This window comes from Carassius auratus, chromosome 27, assembly GCF_003368295.1.
Source record: "Carassius auratus strain Wakin chromosome 27, ASM336829v1, whole genome shotgun sequence".
In the NCBI taxonomy this organism is placed as follows: Eukaryota; Metazoa; Chordata; class Actinopteri; order Cypriniformes; family Cyprinidae; genus Carassius; species Carassius auratus.
Window position 1 is genome coordinate 8031495 of NC_039269.1, and position 20032 is coordinate 8051526.

A 20032-nucleotide genomic window follows, 5' to 3' on the forward strand; every position below is an offset into this window, starting at 1 on the left:
ATTTCACAGTGCTCACATAATCCTGTAGGATGTTTATTTATTATTTTTAGTGCTGTAGTGCTGTTGTTATTGCCATCATCTCCACTGTGTATACTGATACATGATCTGTTGTTCTTCTACTTACAGAAATGTTTAAGCATGGAATACTGAAAGCAAAACCTGTTCTCCCGGTGTTAGGATCTTTAGATCCATCAGTATATACTGGAGCAAATGCTTGGTATACATTTTGTAGTCTATCTTTAACAACAGCTACAATGTTTTCAGATTCTTTTTATTAACTCCAGCAAATTGAAATCTAGACTGCAGGAAACATCCAAGGTGGCGTTATTGATAACGGTACTGCAGGAATAAAACTATTCTGACTTAAAATCATTTGCGTCAAAATATTACTCCTTTTGTCCCTTTTTGACTTTCCTCCGTCACCCATGAATTCGGATGTACGTCATTATGTGTAATACGAATGCCTGCTATACGGAAGCCCATTTCCGCCACTGAATAAAAAATAAAAATGGCAATTGCAACTTTTTATATCACAATTCTGACTTTTTTTCCTCGTAATTACGTTATACAAACTCATAAAACTATGTTTTCTTCATCTCAAAATTGCGAGTTAAAAAGTCATAATTGTGAGATATAAACTCGCAATTCTGAGAAATATAGTCTGAAATACTAGATATGAACTCACAATTCAGATTATTTCCCCCTTATAATTTAGAGTTTATATCTCGCAATTCTGACTTTTTTTCCTCAGAATTGTTTGATATAAACACGCAATTGCAAGTTATAAAGTCATATATCCTTTTACGTAGTTCTGGGTTTTTTAGTTTGTTTACTGTACACCAATTACAATTGTTACTTTAGGCTCCATTTGGAGGATTTTTTGTCTTGAAAGAAATGTTGCAAAAGGCTGTAGGCAAAGTCAAATTACCTGTGAGTAACGCGAGTTACGTAATCAGATTACTTTTTTCGGTTAACTAGTATTGTAATGCTTTACTTTTTAATTTACAATAAAATATCTGAGTACATTTTTCAAAACAGCGTTTTCCCATTTATTGACTGCCAAGTCTCTTGTCTTCATCTTGGGAGAAATCGAAAGTACAGAGGTGTTGTGTGCACTGTGTGAACATGATAGTTCTAGATTAAATGTGAATGTCCATTAATCCATCCCACTCAAAAAAAAAAAAAAAAAACAGATTTATTTTTCATCAAAAATGAATTAAAACAATGAAATGCAAACTCAGAATATGACGCAAACCTGCAATAATTAAAATATATTAAATAACACAAATGTATCTAATCCCATTTTATTAACCAGTGTCTTTGCTGGTGACATTTGCTGATCCATTTCAACCATGTACTCACAAGCAAACTTTTTAGGGAGTAACACAATATTGTAATGAATTACTTTTAAAAGTAACTTCTTCCCAACACTGCCTGGGATATAGTTAGAGTAGTGTAAAATATACATATATGTGACTATCCATTGTTTAGTTTTTTTTTTTCAGCATGATTTAACTTAAAAAAAAAAAACCTTAATCTGAAAAAGGTAAATTTCCATTTTGAACAGTATTTATTTGAACTGTCCTAGCAATATAGCAGTTGTCCTGGGTTAGCACAAATAGCCTATATTTGAAAAACGTAAAAAAAAATTAAAAAAAATTCCCCACCCCATTCATCAACTACATCAGAACCAAAATTTTCATGTGGAGAGTTTGCTAAAAAAATATTACTGATGCATTAATGATTGATTAATGTTCCCAGACCTTCGCAGACAGCACACTACTCCCACTCTGAGATCCCTATTTAAACAAGCACTCTACATTCTGGAGCTAGAAATGTGTGCATCTTTACTTTCTCAGTTCAGCCAATATTGAGACATTTAACCCAGTTTACATTTTAATTTCCATTTAGTTTCATATTCGAATATTGTCAGAGGCCGCTTTCAATCAACAGCAGACAATAAGATTAGAAATGGCTCAGCTTCTTTCAACATGCTTCTTAGTTTTGATATCAGTGCAGCTGGTGAGTATGTGATGTCATGATTATTTGAATGTAATCGCTTTCTTAAATATAAATGCTTGCATGTATGAGCAGTGCTGATATACAATCTTATACATTTTTTATAGGTCAAACCCTTTGCTGTGTTGGAGTTAAAAGTGAACTCTTTCACAAATACCAGCAGCAGTTTGTGTGAACAGTCCAAAGACTGTCAGGTTTTTTTCAATGTTTGTCTGAACTACACGCAGGACGTCAAATCATATAGACAGGCATGTTCAAGTGACACTGGACTGACAGGACCATTCAGCTCAGACCCGAGCTCCATCACTACTGCACAAATACATTTGCCCTTTAACTTAAAACGGCTGGTAAGTAGCTCAAGAGTGAACATTAAAGACTGCATGTTAGGCTTTAAGGGTAATATAAAAAAATATATGATATGGAACACAACAAATATCATTAAGTAACAAAATAGATTCTGAAATAATCACATCTTTCACAGTTATGCCTAATGTGACATTTTTGTTTATCCAGTCAGGAGACTTTGATCTGTGTTCTGCCGGTTTTAAGGCAGCCCATATAAGGGAAGCAGGAAGAGTCAGATTGTCATGTGCGAATGTAATGTTAAAAAATGCTGCTTTTGGCAACCAACATCTAAATAGTTTACAGTAATAAAGCCTTGGACAATTGACAACAGTGTCCTCTGCTAATTTGTTATTGGATAATGGTTGTTCAAGAACAATTTCTGTCATTACAGGGAACAGCCACAGTGATAATTAAAGCATGGAATGAAGAGTCTTCCAATAATCAGCCAACAGGTATATCTTCTGATTTTGTGTTTTATTTAAATACAAAAAAAATAAAAATGTATATATATATATATATATATATATATATATATATATATATATATATATATATATATATATATATATATATATATATATATATAATAATTATACATCATGATTTATTTTCAGAGAATCTAGAGATTGGCTACTTCGCCACCAAAATAGATCTTACTACTAGTCAGAAATGGTCCGTGGGAGAGCAAAGTGAGCTACGATTTTTCTACCGTGTGGTATGCTATGAATTCTACTATGGCGATGACTGCTCTGTTTTCTGCCGTTCACGGGATGACTATTTCGGTCACTTTACCTGTGACGATGCTGGAAAGAGAAATTGTTTGTCTGGATGGCAAGGAGAATATTGCACAGAGCGTAAGTGATTTTTTAAATTTGTATTATTATTTATTTATTGTTAATGTTGATATGCTTTAAAAGCTCCACATATTTATTTATACACGTTATTTCCTTTTAGAAAATCTAATTAGCCTATGTAAAAAGCAATAATAGTAGCCTAGTACATTATACATTTGTTTTTATTGTATTTTTGAAAATAATGCACATTTATTCTAATTTCTTGTTTTTAACAGCTATCTGCTTATCTGGATGTAGTGAGGAACATGGTTCCTGTGGTGTCCCTGGTGAGTGCAAATGCCAGTATGGATGGCAGGGCCCCCTCTGTGAGGAGTGCTTACCTTACCCAGGGTGCCAGCATGGCACCTGCAAACATCCCTGGCAGTGCATGTGTGAGAAGGGATGGGGTGGCCTGCTGTGTGACAAGGATCTTAATGTTTGAATTTATATATTCAGTGTTTTCCTGGTTAGGTGTGTTTCGTTTAGGCTATAATGGGCTGTTATGGTTGAGAAACCCCTTGAAATAAACTAAACTAAATAAATATAATGTCCTATTTCTTTGGATTAGGTTGCCATGTTAGCAACAGTGTTTATGACATTTAAAACGTATTAAATACACACGACTGAAAATTGGGTGCACCTTCTTTTCTCTCATAAGGGCTAGTATGACATTTAGGCCATACATTCAAAAGCAAATGTGCCATAAAACAGAATAACCATCACACCTGTCACAGCCAAAACATACGATATTATCATGACACTTTGCTCGTAGATGTCAGAACTACATCATCTGACAGCAAAAAGCACCTTTCTCCATTGAGTCATTCACAAATATGAGGACTAAAACAAAGAAACAGAACTTCAAAATGATAAATGTGATTCTAAGCAACTAAAAGGCATGTGGAATTCAATATACAGCGCCCTCTACAACATTTTGTGACTAGAAATCAATTAAGCAAACCACATTATACATGAAATATGATCTCCCTTTAGAACGGTTTTCCCTCCTTGCATTTAGGAAGAAGAGAAAGTGAAACACCACAGACACCTTTTGAGCAAATCCATTTTGTTTTATTGATTTTTTTTACTCATAACAGTAAGAGTCAATTCTAACAATAATAAATGTGCATAAAACAAGTCTTTTAGAATGCAGCACAATATCATACAGCAACTATAAGCAAAGGGCAGGTGTAGGATTCGATGGAGCAAGTGCTTTCAGCAGGCAGGACCACCTGTGGTTTGTCGTCTGCAATGGCCGACCGGCTTTTAGGCATTGGGTTTAGTGAAGGAAAGTGATGCTTTGGTTTAATAGCTCTTGTGCAGCAACCTCAAATGAGTAAAACGCTGACCTCAGTGGAGGATTTGACGGTTACATTCATGTTGTTTGTGTTTTTTTGTGTGTGTTTGTGTGTGGTTGGTGTCCTTTCCCTGCTGAAGGCACGTTAACAAGTAACAAAGCAACTGTTGTTGTGTTAAGTGGACGTCTTTTGCTAGCATCTAGAGTCGGTTTGAAGGCCTTTTTAATAATTGTACTGTTCTTACGGTTATACTCGAATGGATTATCAGTGAACGTGCCTCAATTCAGGCTCAGATATCGATCGAGGTACTTGATTTACACAATGCTGTGGCAATGATAGTTATGGTAACTTATCTACGTACTTATCTATTATGAGAATTTTTTACTCTGTAAATTTTTCTTCTTCATGCAGTTATTTATGTCCATCATACGACAAATACTGTGTTTTTGAAGGTGTAGTATCTTTTTGTTATGTACTGCCAATTTTTGACTCTCGGTCGTGTCGGTATAGTACTGTATGCAGGCAACGCAGAGGTTTATTTTTATTTTATTTTTTATGAACGTGATGGCCGGAAATGATAATATAAGAGCTGTGCCATATTTCTGCAAGCATCATTTGTTAGCTGGAATATTACTCTGATTCTTAAATTATCCTAAGAAAATTTCTCATAGTTATAGAATCTTTTATTATTCAAAATAAGATCTCAATATTATACATGTTCCTTTTCTTTTCTTTATATTGACTATGTACAGAAGTGCAAAAAGTCAACGTTCGTCCCTTAAGTTATGGCTCTCTCTCTCGTTTGCAGCTCGAGGCCCGACCCTGTGACCTCCCTCCTTTGTTTTACATTTTTAAATATTCAGAAATATCAGGAGCAAAGTTGCTGCAAATTATGGCCTGACATTGAGGGATCTGTTTTTTTTTTTTTTTTTTTTTTTTAATATTACAAGACGATTTTTTTTAAATTCTGAAATGCATACAGTAGAAAATAACTTCTTTTACTCGAGCATATACAATTGATACTTTAACCAGCTAAGTGTAGATGTGGTCTTAAATCGACACAAAATAAAGGGTTAAAATATCAACCTTACCGTAGTTACAAATAATCTCTCTTTCTGTCGCTTTACTCTTTTTTTTTAAGACAAGATAAAACATTTTGTTCAATAAATTCAAAACCAAATTCCTTGAAATTTCAAACATTCTACAATATAAGCTAACATAAAGAATAAAGAATACAACACTACTAGCTAAACATTATGAATTTAACATGATGTAAAATAAAGTGATAAACAATAATTAATTTCCTACATTCTAAAACAATTCTAAAAAAAAATCTTTATATGCAAACAACACAATATATTTCTAACAAAGGCTTTGAAAGAGTGAACGTTAAGTGTAACATGATTAATATACATGTAAAATAAATGTGAAGAATAAAATCGAATCCGCTGTAATTTCCCATTTGTGATTGAGAGAATATTTGTGTGGGTTCAAACACTGAAATATAAGGCGTTAAGTGAGGAAACGGTAATGGCGTGCATCCTTTCAAGTCTGTGCACCTAAACCAAGCTGAAATCCAGATTCTTTTCATCTCGAGTTTAGTTGTGTCGCTAAAACCCTCGCCAGTAACTTGGGTACCTTGAATGATCATCTATTTCCTGGTTTACAAGCAGCCTTGTTTGTAAAACGAAGCTAGACAACTTCCGTGATCAATATAACCAGTCAAAACATATTTAAATAAAAAAATCAAAAGAGGAACAAAGACTTTGGCACAACTTAATGTTAAAAACATCTCATTATATTCTTCGTTACTCTTTTACGTCATCCAGCGGTCATGTACTATTCAAAAACAACTCAAAATCAACACAGATGAGAACTGAAGACAAACCCTGACCCAACACTAATCTCATCTTTCCGTGTACCTAGTCTCGAACTCACAATCTGTAACTAAACACTCAAGCATGAATTTTAAAGTCCTCACACCGTTACGGTAAAGACTGGAACGCACTCGCTCTGTTTCCACATGCGACTGCCGAATCTACGCTACCTTGACGTTTTCTAACGTGACTCTCATTCTCTCGATCAAGGCAATATAAAGAAACAGGGCATTAGGAACAAGGCAACCCTGTTCTCATAGGAGTCAAAAAGGCTTCATAGTTCTACAAGGCCTAATGAAGAATGATCAACAAATAAAAATGGCACCTTTCATAAAAAACCCAAACAATTATGTATAAAAACAAGCGCTGTAAAAACATTAATCTCTGGTAAACATAATAACACTGTTGATATAACACTCTCGATCCGTGTCTGGTATTCAGCCGGTGGTTATGGTACATAAAGCTTGCAAGAATGTGCTTCTGAAAAGTCTCAGGTGATCAGTTTCTACCCAAAACATTCATCTGTCAATCTCGACTCTCCGCTTACAGTCTAGTTGTAGAAGCCAGAACTAAAGATAGAGAAAACTACATACGATTAATTATTTTGCAGGATGTTTTGTGCCATTTTGACGTTCAATTAGCTTTTCGATTTAAGGTGCACCTTTTGTAACTTTGTAAACCTTCAGACAAATCAAGAAAATCAAGGTGTGTATCACAAAAAATATCTCTTGGTCTACTAACATGCCAAAACGGTGTTGAGTCAGACATGAAAATAACTTTTTCTACTAATCCGACTTGAGAGTAAAAATGCCATCCTTTGGGACATAATGATGTAGTTCACTCAAATTCTATACATCATGTGGAAGGACATTCAGTTTCACCCCGGTAAAACCCTACTATGACATATGACCAAATTCTTATCCTCATTTTATATTCTATCCGGTGGTGATCTTGACGTAAAAAAAAAATATTTTGTTTGTTTGCCTTTTGTCCGGGGCAACAGCGCATTCCTTTGATCTGTGGAAAAGCAGAAAAAAATGCATATTTAGAACACTTGAGAATAATTATTAAAGTCAAAATTTGACAATTCAGTCATTAATTAAATAATTTCGAATGTTGAAGAATATTTTCCATACAATGACAAGTTAAAAAAGTGACTTAATCATTGTATTCTACTGCCAAATTTACACAGCTGAATGCTGCCCAGAGATGGCATGAATGCATTTACATGTTTAATTGCATGCTGTTATGGGCTGAGGTGTGTCAAAGCAAGAATAAAAGATCATTTGGAGAATGCTGGTAACCAAACAGCTGATGGTAGCCACTGATTTACATAGTTTTCTTGTCTATATTATGGAAGTCAATTGCTACCATCAGTTGTCTGATTAACAACATTCTACAAAATATCTTCTTTTGTGTTCAACAGAAGAAAGAAATTCGTACAGGTTTGGAACAACTTGAAGGTGAGTAAATGATGGAAGAATGATAATTTTAGGTGTACAATCCCTTCAAAGGTTTTTTGAAAAACACTTCAAAGCATCGGGCCAATTCCTAAAACCCAGTTGTAGCCAATCAGCAGGAGGGGGCGTATCTTGTAATGATAGAGAGAAGAGAGCGCTCAATTTGAGATAACAGGATGGATATTAGCAGATCGTCTATAAATAGAGAGAGATGGCAGATAAAAAAGGAAAATATCAGAGGAGCAAAACATATATTTATATATATTTAAAAAAAAACTACAATCAGGCAAGAGGTAGGACCTGCGTAAATACTGCAGCAGCTTTCAACAATTGGAGAAAAACTCAAGGAGCAAGAAGGGCTCGAATCGGACACAGATGTTGCATTGTTTCTTCTTGATAGATGAGTAACGTGAGTAACTTATCCGTGTTGGCTTTTTTTGAATATGCTTCACTTGTTGCCATGGTGGTGTACGTACAAGTGGGATGGAAATTTCAAAATAAGGGCGTGGTCCTGTTGAGTTATGGGCGTGTTTGTTTTGGTGCTTTCAAATATCAACATCATTTGGCAAAAATCGCTTAGTGCACCTTTAACTAAGCTGTGTAAATATGCAAAAAGTGCTCTGAAGCCATATAATAGTTTTTGTGATGAATTTCAATAAAAATCACTTACTGTTGTGGACTGGAACTACATCTGTGTCAAGTACTTGTGACTAGTCAGATGCTCTGCAGATATTATTGGAATCTGATGGTGAACGGAGAGAAAAATGAATGAAACCAGATCCATTATTACCTTTATTTTTGCAAAAATCCTTTCAGATTCTAATATATTCTCCCTCACCCTCACTCCCTCCCCATGACAGTCAAGAAGAGAATGAGTCAAACACAACACAAATTCAGAAATGCCATTCAAGAGAACGATGAACCGTAGCTTATTAGTATAAATCTTTCTCAAGTGAGACAGAGAGAAGACAGTGAATTCTCATGCACATTCCAGTTTTCCAACTTGTTGACCTTCACTTTTTATTTCAAGAACTGAAGGTATTCAAAAAGTTGCTTTATAAATTCTACAAACATCTAATGTTTCAAACCATGGAAAACCTCACCCATTTTTTTATTTTATAACTGTATCGTTTAGACATGTGATAGTATTCATATGAGAAGTATTTAAGCTGACTGATATTCTATTTGTTCCTTGATCAACAAAACAACAAAGTGAAATAGAAAAAAACAACAAAAAAAAACATTTTTTCTTCACAGCCGGCAAATATGTACCTGAAGCAAAAGCCTAAGAAAAACTACCTCATACATACCAATTGCATGTATTCGTTGGTAGTCAGCTTTGATAGAGAAGAGTCCTCAAAATAAAAAAGGACAAAAAAACAAATTAAAATGCTATCTATAACCATCAACTATAACAAGAAATGCTACTGTAACGTTGCTTTAATAGAAATTCATATTTTTTTCTTGGGCTTCAATTTTATTTTTACACCATTTTTACAGCACTGAGGTAATTTCAGACTAGTTTTTAGTGCATTTTGTGCACAAAGTCTGTACAGAAGATACTTCAAACAACTCAGTTTACACATGCATAGTCTTTGTAGTGCAGTCAGAGTATGCAGCTAATGTATACATTGAGAAAATTACAGGTCAAATAAACTTTTTCACTGTGAATCTGTTGTTTGAAGTACCACAAAAAGTGTACGACTTATCAAAAACCTGTGTAGGCCAACAAGGGGGAGAGTTCACTATAAATGGCCCCCAGCACTCAGAAACATCCATCAGACAGAAAGAGAAAGGTAGAGAGAGAGTGTGTATGTGAGAGTGAGAGAAATAGAAAGAGAGAGAGAAAAGGCTATAAAAGAGCAAACCTGATTGGCTGATGCAGATGCGAAGGGAATACTTGTGGCAGATGTGGTTGCTGCGGACACAGCGGCCGGGGAAGCGCCGTGCATCATGGGAACTTTTCAGAGGGAAAATGGTATAAGCACACATACAGGGAGTGTGGCCAACAGGTGCACAAACAAAATGAGTGGGGGGACACAGAGGGGTATGGGAAGAAAAGTGAGCATTGGAGGTGATATCTGCAAACAGCAAACCAAAAGTGGTGGCAAGAGAGACTGTTCTACAGAAGACATAAGGACGGGTAAAGTCTCATATGAGCTACAAGGAGAAGGAAACAAAGGCATGGCATCTCATAAACTTTGCATTTAGGTTTCAGCTTCCATGTACTACTTTAACATTTAAAGCTGCGGTAGGTAAATTTTGACGCTCTAGCGGTTAATTAACAGAACTGCTTGAGTCTTGTGGAAGAACATCGTAGCCGGAACTACTTCTCTCTGTTTATGTCTGTGAAGAATCACAACGGTACTGGGTTACTCCGCCGCGGTACCCCCGAAGCAATCTAAAATAGTCTGAATATAAACACTTATTATAGGTGCACCCTAGTGATTCAGGACAAGCTAAAAACACGGTTTGGAAAATGGATTCATGCACTGTAAGACCGAACAGTAAAGGTTTGATAAATAAAATGGGTTGTAATAACTTAAAAATTTAAAAAAGTTCATTAGTCTCAAATTTTCTGTGTCATGTGTAAATTTTTTTATTTTTAAGTTTACAGTGCTCAAACGCTTTAATTGATTTTTGTCATAGCACTATCCCGCCTGACGTCACATCCATGTGCATTCAACGCACATGCTCATCTGTGCCTGGGAGAGAGTTCGCCATTTTGGTCTGCTTGCTCGGGTGCGTTTTTTTTTGGTCAAGAAAAGTTGAGAAAATATAGCGAAACAGGTTTCACAGTGGCATTATTCTGTGAATACACGCGCTGTAGCATGCAGCAATTTTACGAAGATCATCGGACAAAGTTTTATTCCGTTTTTACCACGCTGTCTGCTGTTATATCGATTTTGGTTTTGGGAGCATTAATCTGGTAAGTAATCTATTAACACTATATTTGACTGTCGTTTTACAATTATCTGCACACTTGGTGTCTTGAAAGTAGATTTATTTTATGCCTTTAAAATTATATATGATGTCCATCGCAAACTAGCAAACCGGTAATCATTGAATTCGGGCATGAAATTAACATGACATAATCCTTGTTAAACATAGTCACAGTTGGGGTTCGCGTTTCGCGGTAAAATAAATAAAAAATCATTAATAATTGTGGTGACGACCAACAAACGTGATGTGCTAGAGCAGGGGTTTTCCTACTTAGAAAAATTGGGTGGTCACAGTTGTCCCTATATTTTTTTGGTAAATATAGATATTTTGGAACGAATTCGTTGGCTTGGTGTGTTTACCAGAGTGTCAATGTTAAAGCACAGATTAAAACAAGCTACCTTAATTACGTTTTTTTACTTTAACAAGTTGTATGCATGTTTAATTTTTTTTTTTACAGAGTTTGTTACTTTAACTTGTATTGTACCACAGTGATAAATGCATTACATACTGTGTTAGTTTACCAATGTCCATGCAGAAGTGCGTGTTATTAAGATTATCTATTACACATTTCTATGCTGGTATTTAGCTTTTAACACTTTAGAAAGCAGACTGTATACTGATAAGTGTTTTTTGTGAACATTGCAACCTAACTAACTTTTGAATCTTCATTTTTTTTAGGTTAAAACTGAAGCAGCTGGCCAGCATACAGCGTTTTCAGTACGGTATGTTGAAAAACTATTAACAACAATGGAAACATTGCAATATAGTGACTAAAATGTGAATGCGGACAGTGTACATAGAACCATTTAAGCAAAAATCCAATGGCTTGGACGTGCAAACTTTGTGCTGCTGCCTTTGATAAAAGGACATATGTACTGGAACATTATCGTTTACATCATAGCAGTGTTTCCTCAGTCAGTCCATTACCATGTGTCCATGATGACTGTGTTCGCACATTTCAGACTGTAAATGCATTAAAAATACACTTATCACGAATACATACTCAGATGGAGCATGATGTCAATCCAATGGAAAGGGTTTCATTCATCTGTCCTAAATGTGGTTTCAAGCAGCCATTTAATGGGAAAACTATCCTCAGTCATTTAAGGGCACATTTAAAACAACATGAGATGGTGGATTGTCCATATAAAGACTGTCACTATTGCAGTAATGTGTATACCTCTTTCAATGCCCACAAAAGTAGGCATCATCCAGATGCTGATGCTCATTTGTCAAATTTTAAGAATGATATTATCTTAACAGAAACTGACAGCCCCACAATGCTGGGTCAAGTTGAAGCTGCTGACTTTCCTCAGAGTCCTCCTGAGCATGAAAGTCCTGACTATATTCCTCTTGAGTCGACTTATGATACTTGTGAATTGCAAGCTCAACTAAAAAGCAACTTGTCGTCTTTGTTCTTAAAAATGCACAGTATTCTTCATGTTTCAGAGACGGCAATACAAGACATAGTTGAGAATTTGGGGCAGATATTCTTACTGTCCAAACCTCTTGTGAGAGACTCTATTCTGACGGTTCTTCAAGAACACGAACAGTCAATCAGTGATGTCCTTCTTAATGATTTAGTTGAAGCTATCATGAAAAGTAATGTTTTTGTCAGGGCAACTGCGGAAGGTGCAGAGCTGTCTACTTCTAAGCGAAGGAAAACATTTGTGAGAAGCAACTACCCTCTGGTAATGCCAGTACAATATACTGTAGGTTTGAGAGAATGCACAGTGGTATATGTTCCAGTACTACAAATGCTTCAAGCTATGTTTAAAAATACTGATCTTAATGAAAAAATTCAAGGCAACCCGTCATCACCAGGAATGTACATGTCTCATGAAGATGGAACCTATTTTAAAGAGAACCAGTTTTTGGCAGAAGCAGGAGAGCTGAAATTGTCACTCATTTTGTATATGGATGACCTTGAAATAGCAAATCCTTTAGGCACATCCAGAAAAATCCACAAGCTTTGTGCAGTATATTGGTTGCTTGCAAACCTACCCAGTAAGTATAGGTCCAGCCTACATGTCATACAGCTAGCGCTGCTATGCAAAGTATCTGACGTGCAGAGGTGTGGTTATGAAAGTATCCTGTCACCTTTGTTGAAAGACTTGCAAACTCTTGAACAGGATGGCATTTTCATTAAAACCCTTGGTCAGCGTGTTCAGGGCACTGTGTTGTGCGTTGCAGCTGATAACTTGGCTGCTCATGGTCTTGCAGGCTTTGTGCAGTCTTTTCGAGGACAATACGTTTGCAGATTCTGTTGCTGTACTACAGACCAAATACAGATCAGCGAAGTTTCTGAAGGAGAGTTCAGCATGAGAAAGAAGGAAACCCATGATCTACATGTCCAAAAAGTTGTGCAGGAAGAAAATGTAGCTCATTTAGGTGTTGTGGGTGAGTGTCCTCTTAGCAAGGCTTTGCAGCATTTTCATACCGTTACAGGTTTCCCGCCAGATATACTGCATGATTTGTTTGAGGGTGTTGTACCTGTTGAGTTGGCTTTGTGCATCCGTGAATTGATTCGGCAGAAGTATTTCACGCTTGAATATCTGAACACAAAGATTCGCACATTTCCGTATCAGCATTTTGACAAGATTGATAAGCCACAGCCAATCCCAAAGAGTTTTGTTACCAAACTAAGTATTGGAGGAAATGGACATGAAAATTCTGCTTTGCTGAGATTATTACCCTTGATGATAGGAAGTAAGGTCCCAGAAGGCAATGAAACATGGGACATAATAATGAACCTTAAAGAAATTGTCCAGCTTGTGTTATCTCCTTCTTTCACAGAGGAATCCCTTCAGTACCTGCAGACCAAAATAAGTGATCACAGACAGGCTCTTAACGCTGTGTTTCCAGAATTTAATCTCAGACCAAAACACCATTACATTGAACATTACCCGGAACTGATCAAGCGTTTTGGGCCTCTGGTTCATCTGTGGACCATGAGGTTCGAAGGGAAACATCGTTTTTTTAAAAGGGTGATGCATGACACACAAAATTTTAAAAATGTCTTGAAGACTCTTGCTGATAGACATCAGTCCATGATGGCTTTTCATATGAATGCCCCATCTTTTTTCAAACCCCAAATACAAACCAGAAGTGTTACTTCTGTGCAGGTTACTACTCTACCTCAAGTGGCGGCAGACTTCATAAAGACCAAGACAGACAGCCAAAATATATATAGCACATCAGTGGTCTCCATAGATGGCACAGATTATGCGAATGGAATGTTTGTTTCTGCAGGACAGTCAGGGGGACTTCCTAATTTTTGCAAGATTGAACGTATACTTCTTGTAAATAACTCGGTGTCATTTCTGTGCAGGTCCTACGAGTGCTGGTACATTGAACATTTAAGATCATTTAAGCTGACATCATTGGACAACTTCTCTGTGCATGAGCTATCAGAACTAAATGACACAGTAAGTCTCCCAGCATACAACATTGATGGACATTTGGTGTTAACACAGAAAAGGTTCATTTTGATCAAACACCTGGATGTCTAAAATGCATTTAGAAATGTTGACTTACAGTCATGTTAAATGAGGTTGGGAAAAACAAGGACAATCTTTTTTTTTCTTTTCTTTTCTTTTTTTTTTTTTTACAGGAATGGAAGCGCAGAACTTTTTCCTGCATGTCCATACATCCACTGACATTGTGAGGAAGATGACTTTATCTTCACGTCCAGCATCTGTGGAAGAGCTAAAAACAAAGATAAAAGAGAAATTTGATCTCACCATTGACTTTACCCTATCATACCAAGATCCTGACTTCAATGGGCAACTATGTTCCCTTTTAGACATTGAGGAACTTCCACAGAAGGCTGTCCTTATAGTGGTGCGATCTGAGAATGATGCTAGTTCTGTAGCATCTGATGACACAGTAATATTGCCACATGCAAGGATTCCAGAGAGGACTGAAATGTGGCCTTGCATTTTTCAAGTGCCCACTTTTTCTTTTGAAGTAGAACTTGTACTTGCTGAGGGAAATGCTGCATACGAGACAACAGGAAAGACTTTGAAGTTAAATAGAGGACAAAAGCACAACATTCTTGAGACCCTAGCAGAACAAATGCATGGCTATAAAGCATACCCTAATGTTAAGGAAATTTCTATGGTAGCAGAAGCCCTTGTCAACAAGCATCCCTGTCTAAAAGAGCCAGGCTCTTGTGCAGGTTGGTATGGATGGAAGAACAGCCTAACATTTAAGATGGGCAACTACCGCACAAAATTAACTCGTGCTGGATCTCAGGAAGTTGCTGTAAATTCTGGAAAGAGGAGTAAAAACTACCCCCAAAAAGATGCCCCTCACACGAACATCAAAAGACCAAAAAGGGCAGAGATTAATTTCCTTCCAAATTTCCCAAGAGGTGAAGATGCTTCAAGCCTCGAACAACAAAGGCAAAGAATTATAGATGAAGTTCAGATGGCTGACAAAAATCTTGATCACAAAGTTAATGGACAGCACTTTTGCTTTGCGGCGCAAAGAGATCGTCTGTAATGAGATACCAGTTGATGAAATCCTGAAACGATGGCCTGCCCTTAAATTAGAGTCGCAGGTACAAATATTTTCTTTATTATAACTATTCAAGATCTTTACATTTTAATTATTTGTTGTGGTTGTGTTGAATGTTCAAATTTTTTCACAGATCTGTGCTGAGTTTCACAGAGTGACGAATGTCAACCTAAAGAATCGTTTCTTTGCTCAACTGGACCAACATACCCCCCGGCTTCAGAGCCTGTTTCGGAAAAAAGCTTCTCGGACAGGAAAAGCTTCTGAACTCCTGGATGAGCTCTTCAGGATTTATGACCTCCAGGTCAGTTGGTGTAATTCTTAATGCCTGGTAAAGGTGCTTAATTATCTTTAGTTGAACTCTAATGGTTGGTTCATGAATAGTGTCGTGAGGCTATACTGATTAGCATCTGTACTGAATGATTATTTATTTATTTTTTTTATGACGATGAAAGGATCAAGTTGATGTCCATGTTAGACGTGCTGTGGTACTCCGGGCTCTCCCTCCGTATATGCATGAGAGTGATGTTAGCTTTTTCAAGATGTGGGACGTAAGTGTTCATATTCAGCAGTGTCTATAGTTTATTAAAATAATTGCCGTCACATTTGAACCCACCTATGATCTGATTGTGATTTAATAGATATGTAGGTTGTGATTGTGTTTGTCTTTTTTGGACTGTCCTGGTATTTGACTGCAGGTTTGGTGTCAGCTTTAAGAAAAATTTTAGTAATGGGTAATTGTTTCTCTTGTTTTCTTTAGGTGGAGCAGACTGAAGAACTGAACACCAATGATGTACCACTTGGGCTCCTCCTAAGCAATCAGACATCATCAGATGCCCATTTTTTCTGCCCAGAGAGGATTGCAGTTCTGATTGAGGGTAACATTGTTATTGAGTCCTCCACACTGGCTGATGCATTCGTCATTCTATTTGCACTTACATACACCCTGCACCTTAACTATCCAAAACAATTGCTCAACACATTTGACTTCGTCCAAAAGGTCTTGATGGGTCTTGAGGATGGAAAGTTGAGGCCTAGAGTTTTGAGTCTGAAAAATGACCTGTTAGCAGTAGTGTAAGCACATTTGTTTTTCTTGCTGTAAACATCTAACAGATGGGTTTTATAGATATTGTTGCTGAAGTTTTAATGCCATAAAGTTGAATGAAGTCCTGTTTTGTACATTTTTGTACTTGTGTAATATGTTTGTGTATCTAATACATATATTTGTATTGACAAATATTCTAAATGTGTCCTATGGTGTGACAACAAACAATGTGGGGAAAAACATTATTTAAAATAGTTTAATCTCTTTAATGGTATTTGTAACTTTCTCATGCTATTTGTTTAATTGTTATTTTTTATATCTTTGCAATGTCACACCATAGGACATATTTACAAATATAATACACTCAGGTAATTTTGAAATTGTGGAATGGTGTGGTGGCAATAGGAATTTGCACATAGGGTTAACTGCAAGTTAAATGATGGCTTCCTTGCAGCAGGCAATTGCACACTGCCATGCTGTTTTGTATATTAAACCTCTTACAGAATTGTTTTATATTATAGTAGTTTTAATGTTAAATGCTTGTTGAAGGACTGAATGTTCGCATAGGATACTTGCACATTGGTGTGACTGAGAGATTCTGTATCTGTTTACATTGCAGTGCACAAACTTCAGCTTTATTTTGTGTACGTAACAAAACACTAAAGATAAGCTTTATTATACTTATAATATTTGTAATACGTGTTACACTTCATTCATCTTTATTTTATAATTTCAATTTGTTACAGTTAAATGTTTTAAATAATTGTTTTAGAAAACGTATAGTGATCCGGATGTTGAGTAATGTCGAGGCAATTTGGAAAGTTTACACATGGCACATTCATGTGTCTTGAGCATTTTGTATTTGTTTACATTGCAAGAATATGAGATATTTCAAGAACGTCATATTTGGTTAATAAACAAGTTACTTGCACCAAAGTGTCTCTGTGGTTATTTTGCCTTATTCAAAATTTATAGTTTTAAATTATAGGAAGATTATAATTCTAGGACTGTGTAAGAGTCCCCAATTAATGTAAAAAAAAAATAATTAAAAAAATAAGTTAACAAAAAAATGAACAATTTGATTTTAAGAATGCAAATATTTCATTTTAAAACTAATGAAAATGTTCAAGTTATCTGTACCCAATATAAATATGTACTGTAAACTCAAAATACCTAGTTACAAGCAATAACAGTATATGGTAATGGACACTTAAAAATATATATTTCATTGAACTTAAAAAGATTAAGTTAATTTGACTTAAAATTTTCGATGTAATCTGTTTCAACAATTTTTTTGAGTTATGTGAACTTGTCGGGTTTTACAGTGTGGTGTACTCGCTTATTATATACATTTTTCGACATTTTGAACACAAACAAAGTTACGGACCGCAGCTCTGATTGGTTGTTTTTTACCGGGAGCGGATGACTTTCTGTAAATGGCAATAGGATCACTGGGAGGAGCCAGAGGAGCTTGATTTTTTCACAGATTATCTGTCTCATATTCTACTGTCAGGACATAATGACAGGTTTAACAAATATGTAAAAAATACATTTTTACAAAAGTTACCTACTGCAGCTTTAATCCTTCTCGCATTTTCTGTTACTTGAACATCATGCTCAACACTGATTATCTGAGCCACAAACAACTGCAGTGAAAAACAGTATCAACTACAAAGTTCAATTCATTGCATGGAGTTAAAGGGATAGTTCACCTCAAAATGGAAATTTTGCAATTATTATTATTCACCTTTAGGTTATTCCAGAAATACAAAATTAAATACTGTATTACATATTATAATATTATACTATGTGCAAAGTTTCAATCTCTCTCTCTCTCTCTCTCTCTCTCTCTCTATATATATGTGTGTGTGTGTGTGCATGTGTGTATGTGCACACTATAATTCCTATGATACATTTTATATTATATTAAAACATTGTCACACTAAAACACGTAAAAAAAAAAACAATTAAGATACTTTTATAATGGTAATGATCAAATATTAATTATATTTAACAAAAGTACATTACCAAACAAAGAGCATACATATATAAATTGTACAGCAATTGTTATACTATAATATTTATATTATTATGATAAATTATACCATACTGTACTCAAAATTCCTCCTTTTGTTTTTCATAAATGTGAGTAAATTATAGAATTAAATGTTATATTAAACGTATGTTTTTTTTATTTTTAGGTGAAATATCTCTTTAAAAAGCCACTAAAAACTCACAAAACAATACACAGAATGCTATAATCACAACTCACAGTGAAAGAAACCATATTTGTTTGTATTTAAAGTCAACATGAAGTCAAAATGTAATTTTGCATAATGTATTGGTGTATGCTAATGCAAAGATAATTTTTTAGCCGACTTAATCGCCTAAATTTTTTAGCTGATCAATCAAATCAAGTTCTTCCTCTACATATCTTCTTGAATATTCTGTTTCACTTGGAAGTATGTCATATTACTGAAGTAAACTGCATTGCAGATGCAGTTTCATGTTGACTTTAAATCGCAGATGTTCATAAGTGAAGCGCTCACAGAGATGCCCACTTATCAATGCCTGTTTGTAGGCTATTTTGAGGGCGTGAGAACAACTAAGAAGAGGAAGTCTAGAAACCTACCCACACTCGCTGCAGGGGTCATGCACAATATTGAGCCTGCCCATCATGCATTGCAACAGGAAGTGGATTGGAAAGGGAGAAGAATCACAACAGCCCATCACAAGGTTGGTTAGAGTGAAGAAATCAAAATTAAAGGAAGACAACAATCATTAGAGTGATACAGCATGATGTTCATAAGAGACCGATTAGTTGATAAAACCGTGAACTCAGAAAGGGAGCACATGTATTTGCTAGCTCACAGAACCTTGTGTATGTGTGACCATCACCACAGCAGATGTTAGTATGACTGAGGGGCATCCTAGGGTTATTGGCAACTGTATTTCGCAGTGAAAGCCATGAGCTCAACTACAGGTGTGTTCCAGAGTAGAAATGGGATACAATGATGAAGTGATATAGAGAAATTGACAGCCAGCCCCTTTTCTTATTGCTCAGTTTACTGTGCATAAATTGCAAGGTTCCCACAAATTTTGACCAAATGGTTTTCTATGACATTTCAACTGGATTTAAATTTTTAGAATTCTTTTTAATTTAGTAACTACCTACACCAGGTATAAACAACACTCCATCCCAGCAGTTTGATGGAACCAAAAAATAAAAAAATTAATTATTAATGAAAAGATCTGTCTGTCTGTCTATAGTAATGGTATAACAGTATGTATAGTATGGTATAGTACATTATACAATACTAAATATTTATATGATATATACTGTATTAACAGCATTTATAGTATTATAATGGCAATCATTGGCATAATATTATATTATAATATAATTATTGTATTATATACATACATAAAGTGTATACTATATATAAATGTGTGTATAAAGTAATTGTAAAGTAGTAGAACATGTATACTATTTAAATAAATATTATATACAATTGTGTTTATTTTATGTATTTTTATTATGATGTGTTATGCTATATTTATAAAACTAGGGTTGAGTATTATTACATTATTACTGCAAATTATATCTTACAATATAAATAATTTGTTGGATTGTAAATTAGAAATATTGATATTATAATAAAATGATTAGTTAGGGGTGAGTATTACTACATAC

General features: G+C 35.3%; 2 protein-coding genes and 1 long non-coding RNA gene across 21 annotated transcripts in view; 2 read left to right on the top strand and 1 right to left on the bottom strand.

Moving 5' to 3' along the window:
* Positions 1-1758: 1758 nt before the first annotated feature.
* LOC113045314 (delta-like protein C) lies at positions 1759-3731 on the top strand. The gene is made up of 5 exons (XM_026205627.1): positions 1759-2022; positions 2127-2366; positions 2756-2816; positions 2979-3218; positions 3434-3731. The coding sequence occupies exons 1-5, from the start codon at positions 1972-1974 to the stop codon at positions 3637-3639; spliced, it is 798 nt and encodes a 265-aa protein (XP_026061412.1). The 5' UTR covers positions 1759-1971; the 3' UTR covers positions 3640-3731.
* An 869-nt stretch (positions 3732-4600) lies between these two features.
* LOC113045312 (muscleblind-like protein 1) overlaps positions 4601-20032 on the bottom strand; it is a 33230-nt gene continuing 17798 nt past the window's right edge. For 4 of the 19 annotated variants that reach the window (XM_026205607.1, XM_026205606.1, XM_026205615.1 and 1 more), the window contains 5 exons: positions 18971-19006; positions 9701-9792; positions 9143-9187; positions 8503-8574; positions 4601-7389 (listed from right to left, as the gene is read on the bottom strand). In XM_026205607.1, coding sequence (XP_026061392.1) covers positions 8518-8574; positions 9143-9187; positions 9701-9792; positions 18971-19006 — 230 coding nt within the window. In that variant the 3' untranslated portion in view covers positions 4601-7389; positions 8503-8517. The remainder of the gene's footprint in view (positions 7390-8502; positions 8575-9142; positions 9188-9700; positions 9793-18970; positions 19007-20032) is intronic. The other 15 variants (XM_026205610.1, XM_026205609.1, XM_026205620.1 and 12 more) reach the window with 8 other exon arrangements.
* On the top strand, positions 10492-14655 carry LOC113045316 (uncharacterized). Its single transcript, XR_003275973.1, has 4 exons — positions 10492-10761; positions 11454-11497; positions 14107-14203; positions 14389-14655. It is a non-coding gene; the product is annotated as an uncharacterized LOC113045316 (long non-coding RNA).

Coding starts and splice junctions, on each gene's coding strand:
- LOC113045314 (XM_026205627.1), top strand. CDS start 1,972: ATGGCTCAGCTTCTTTCAACATGCTTCTTAGTTTTGATATCAGTGCAG. Junction 2,367..2,755: donor CCTTTAACTTAAAACGGCTG/GTAAGTAGCTCA, acceptor CTGTCATTACAG/GGAACAGCCACAGTGATAAT. Junction 2,817..2,978: donor TTCCAATAATCAGCCAACAG/GTATATCTTCTG, acceptor ATTTATTTTCAG/AGAATCTAGAGATTGGCTAC.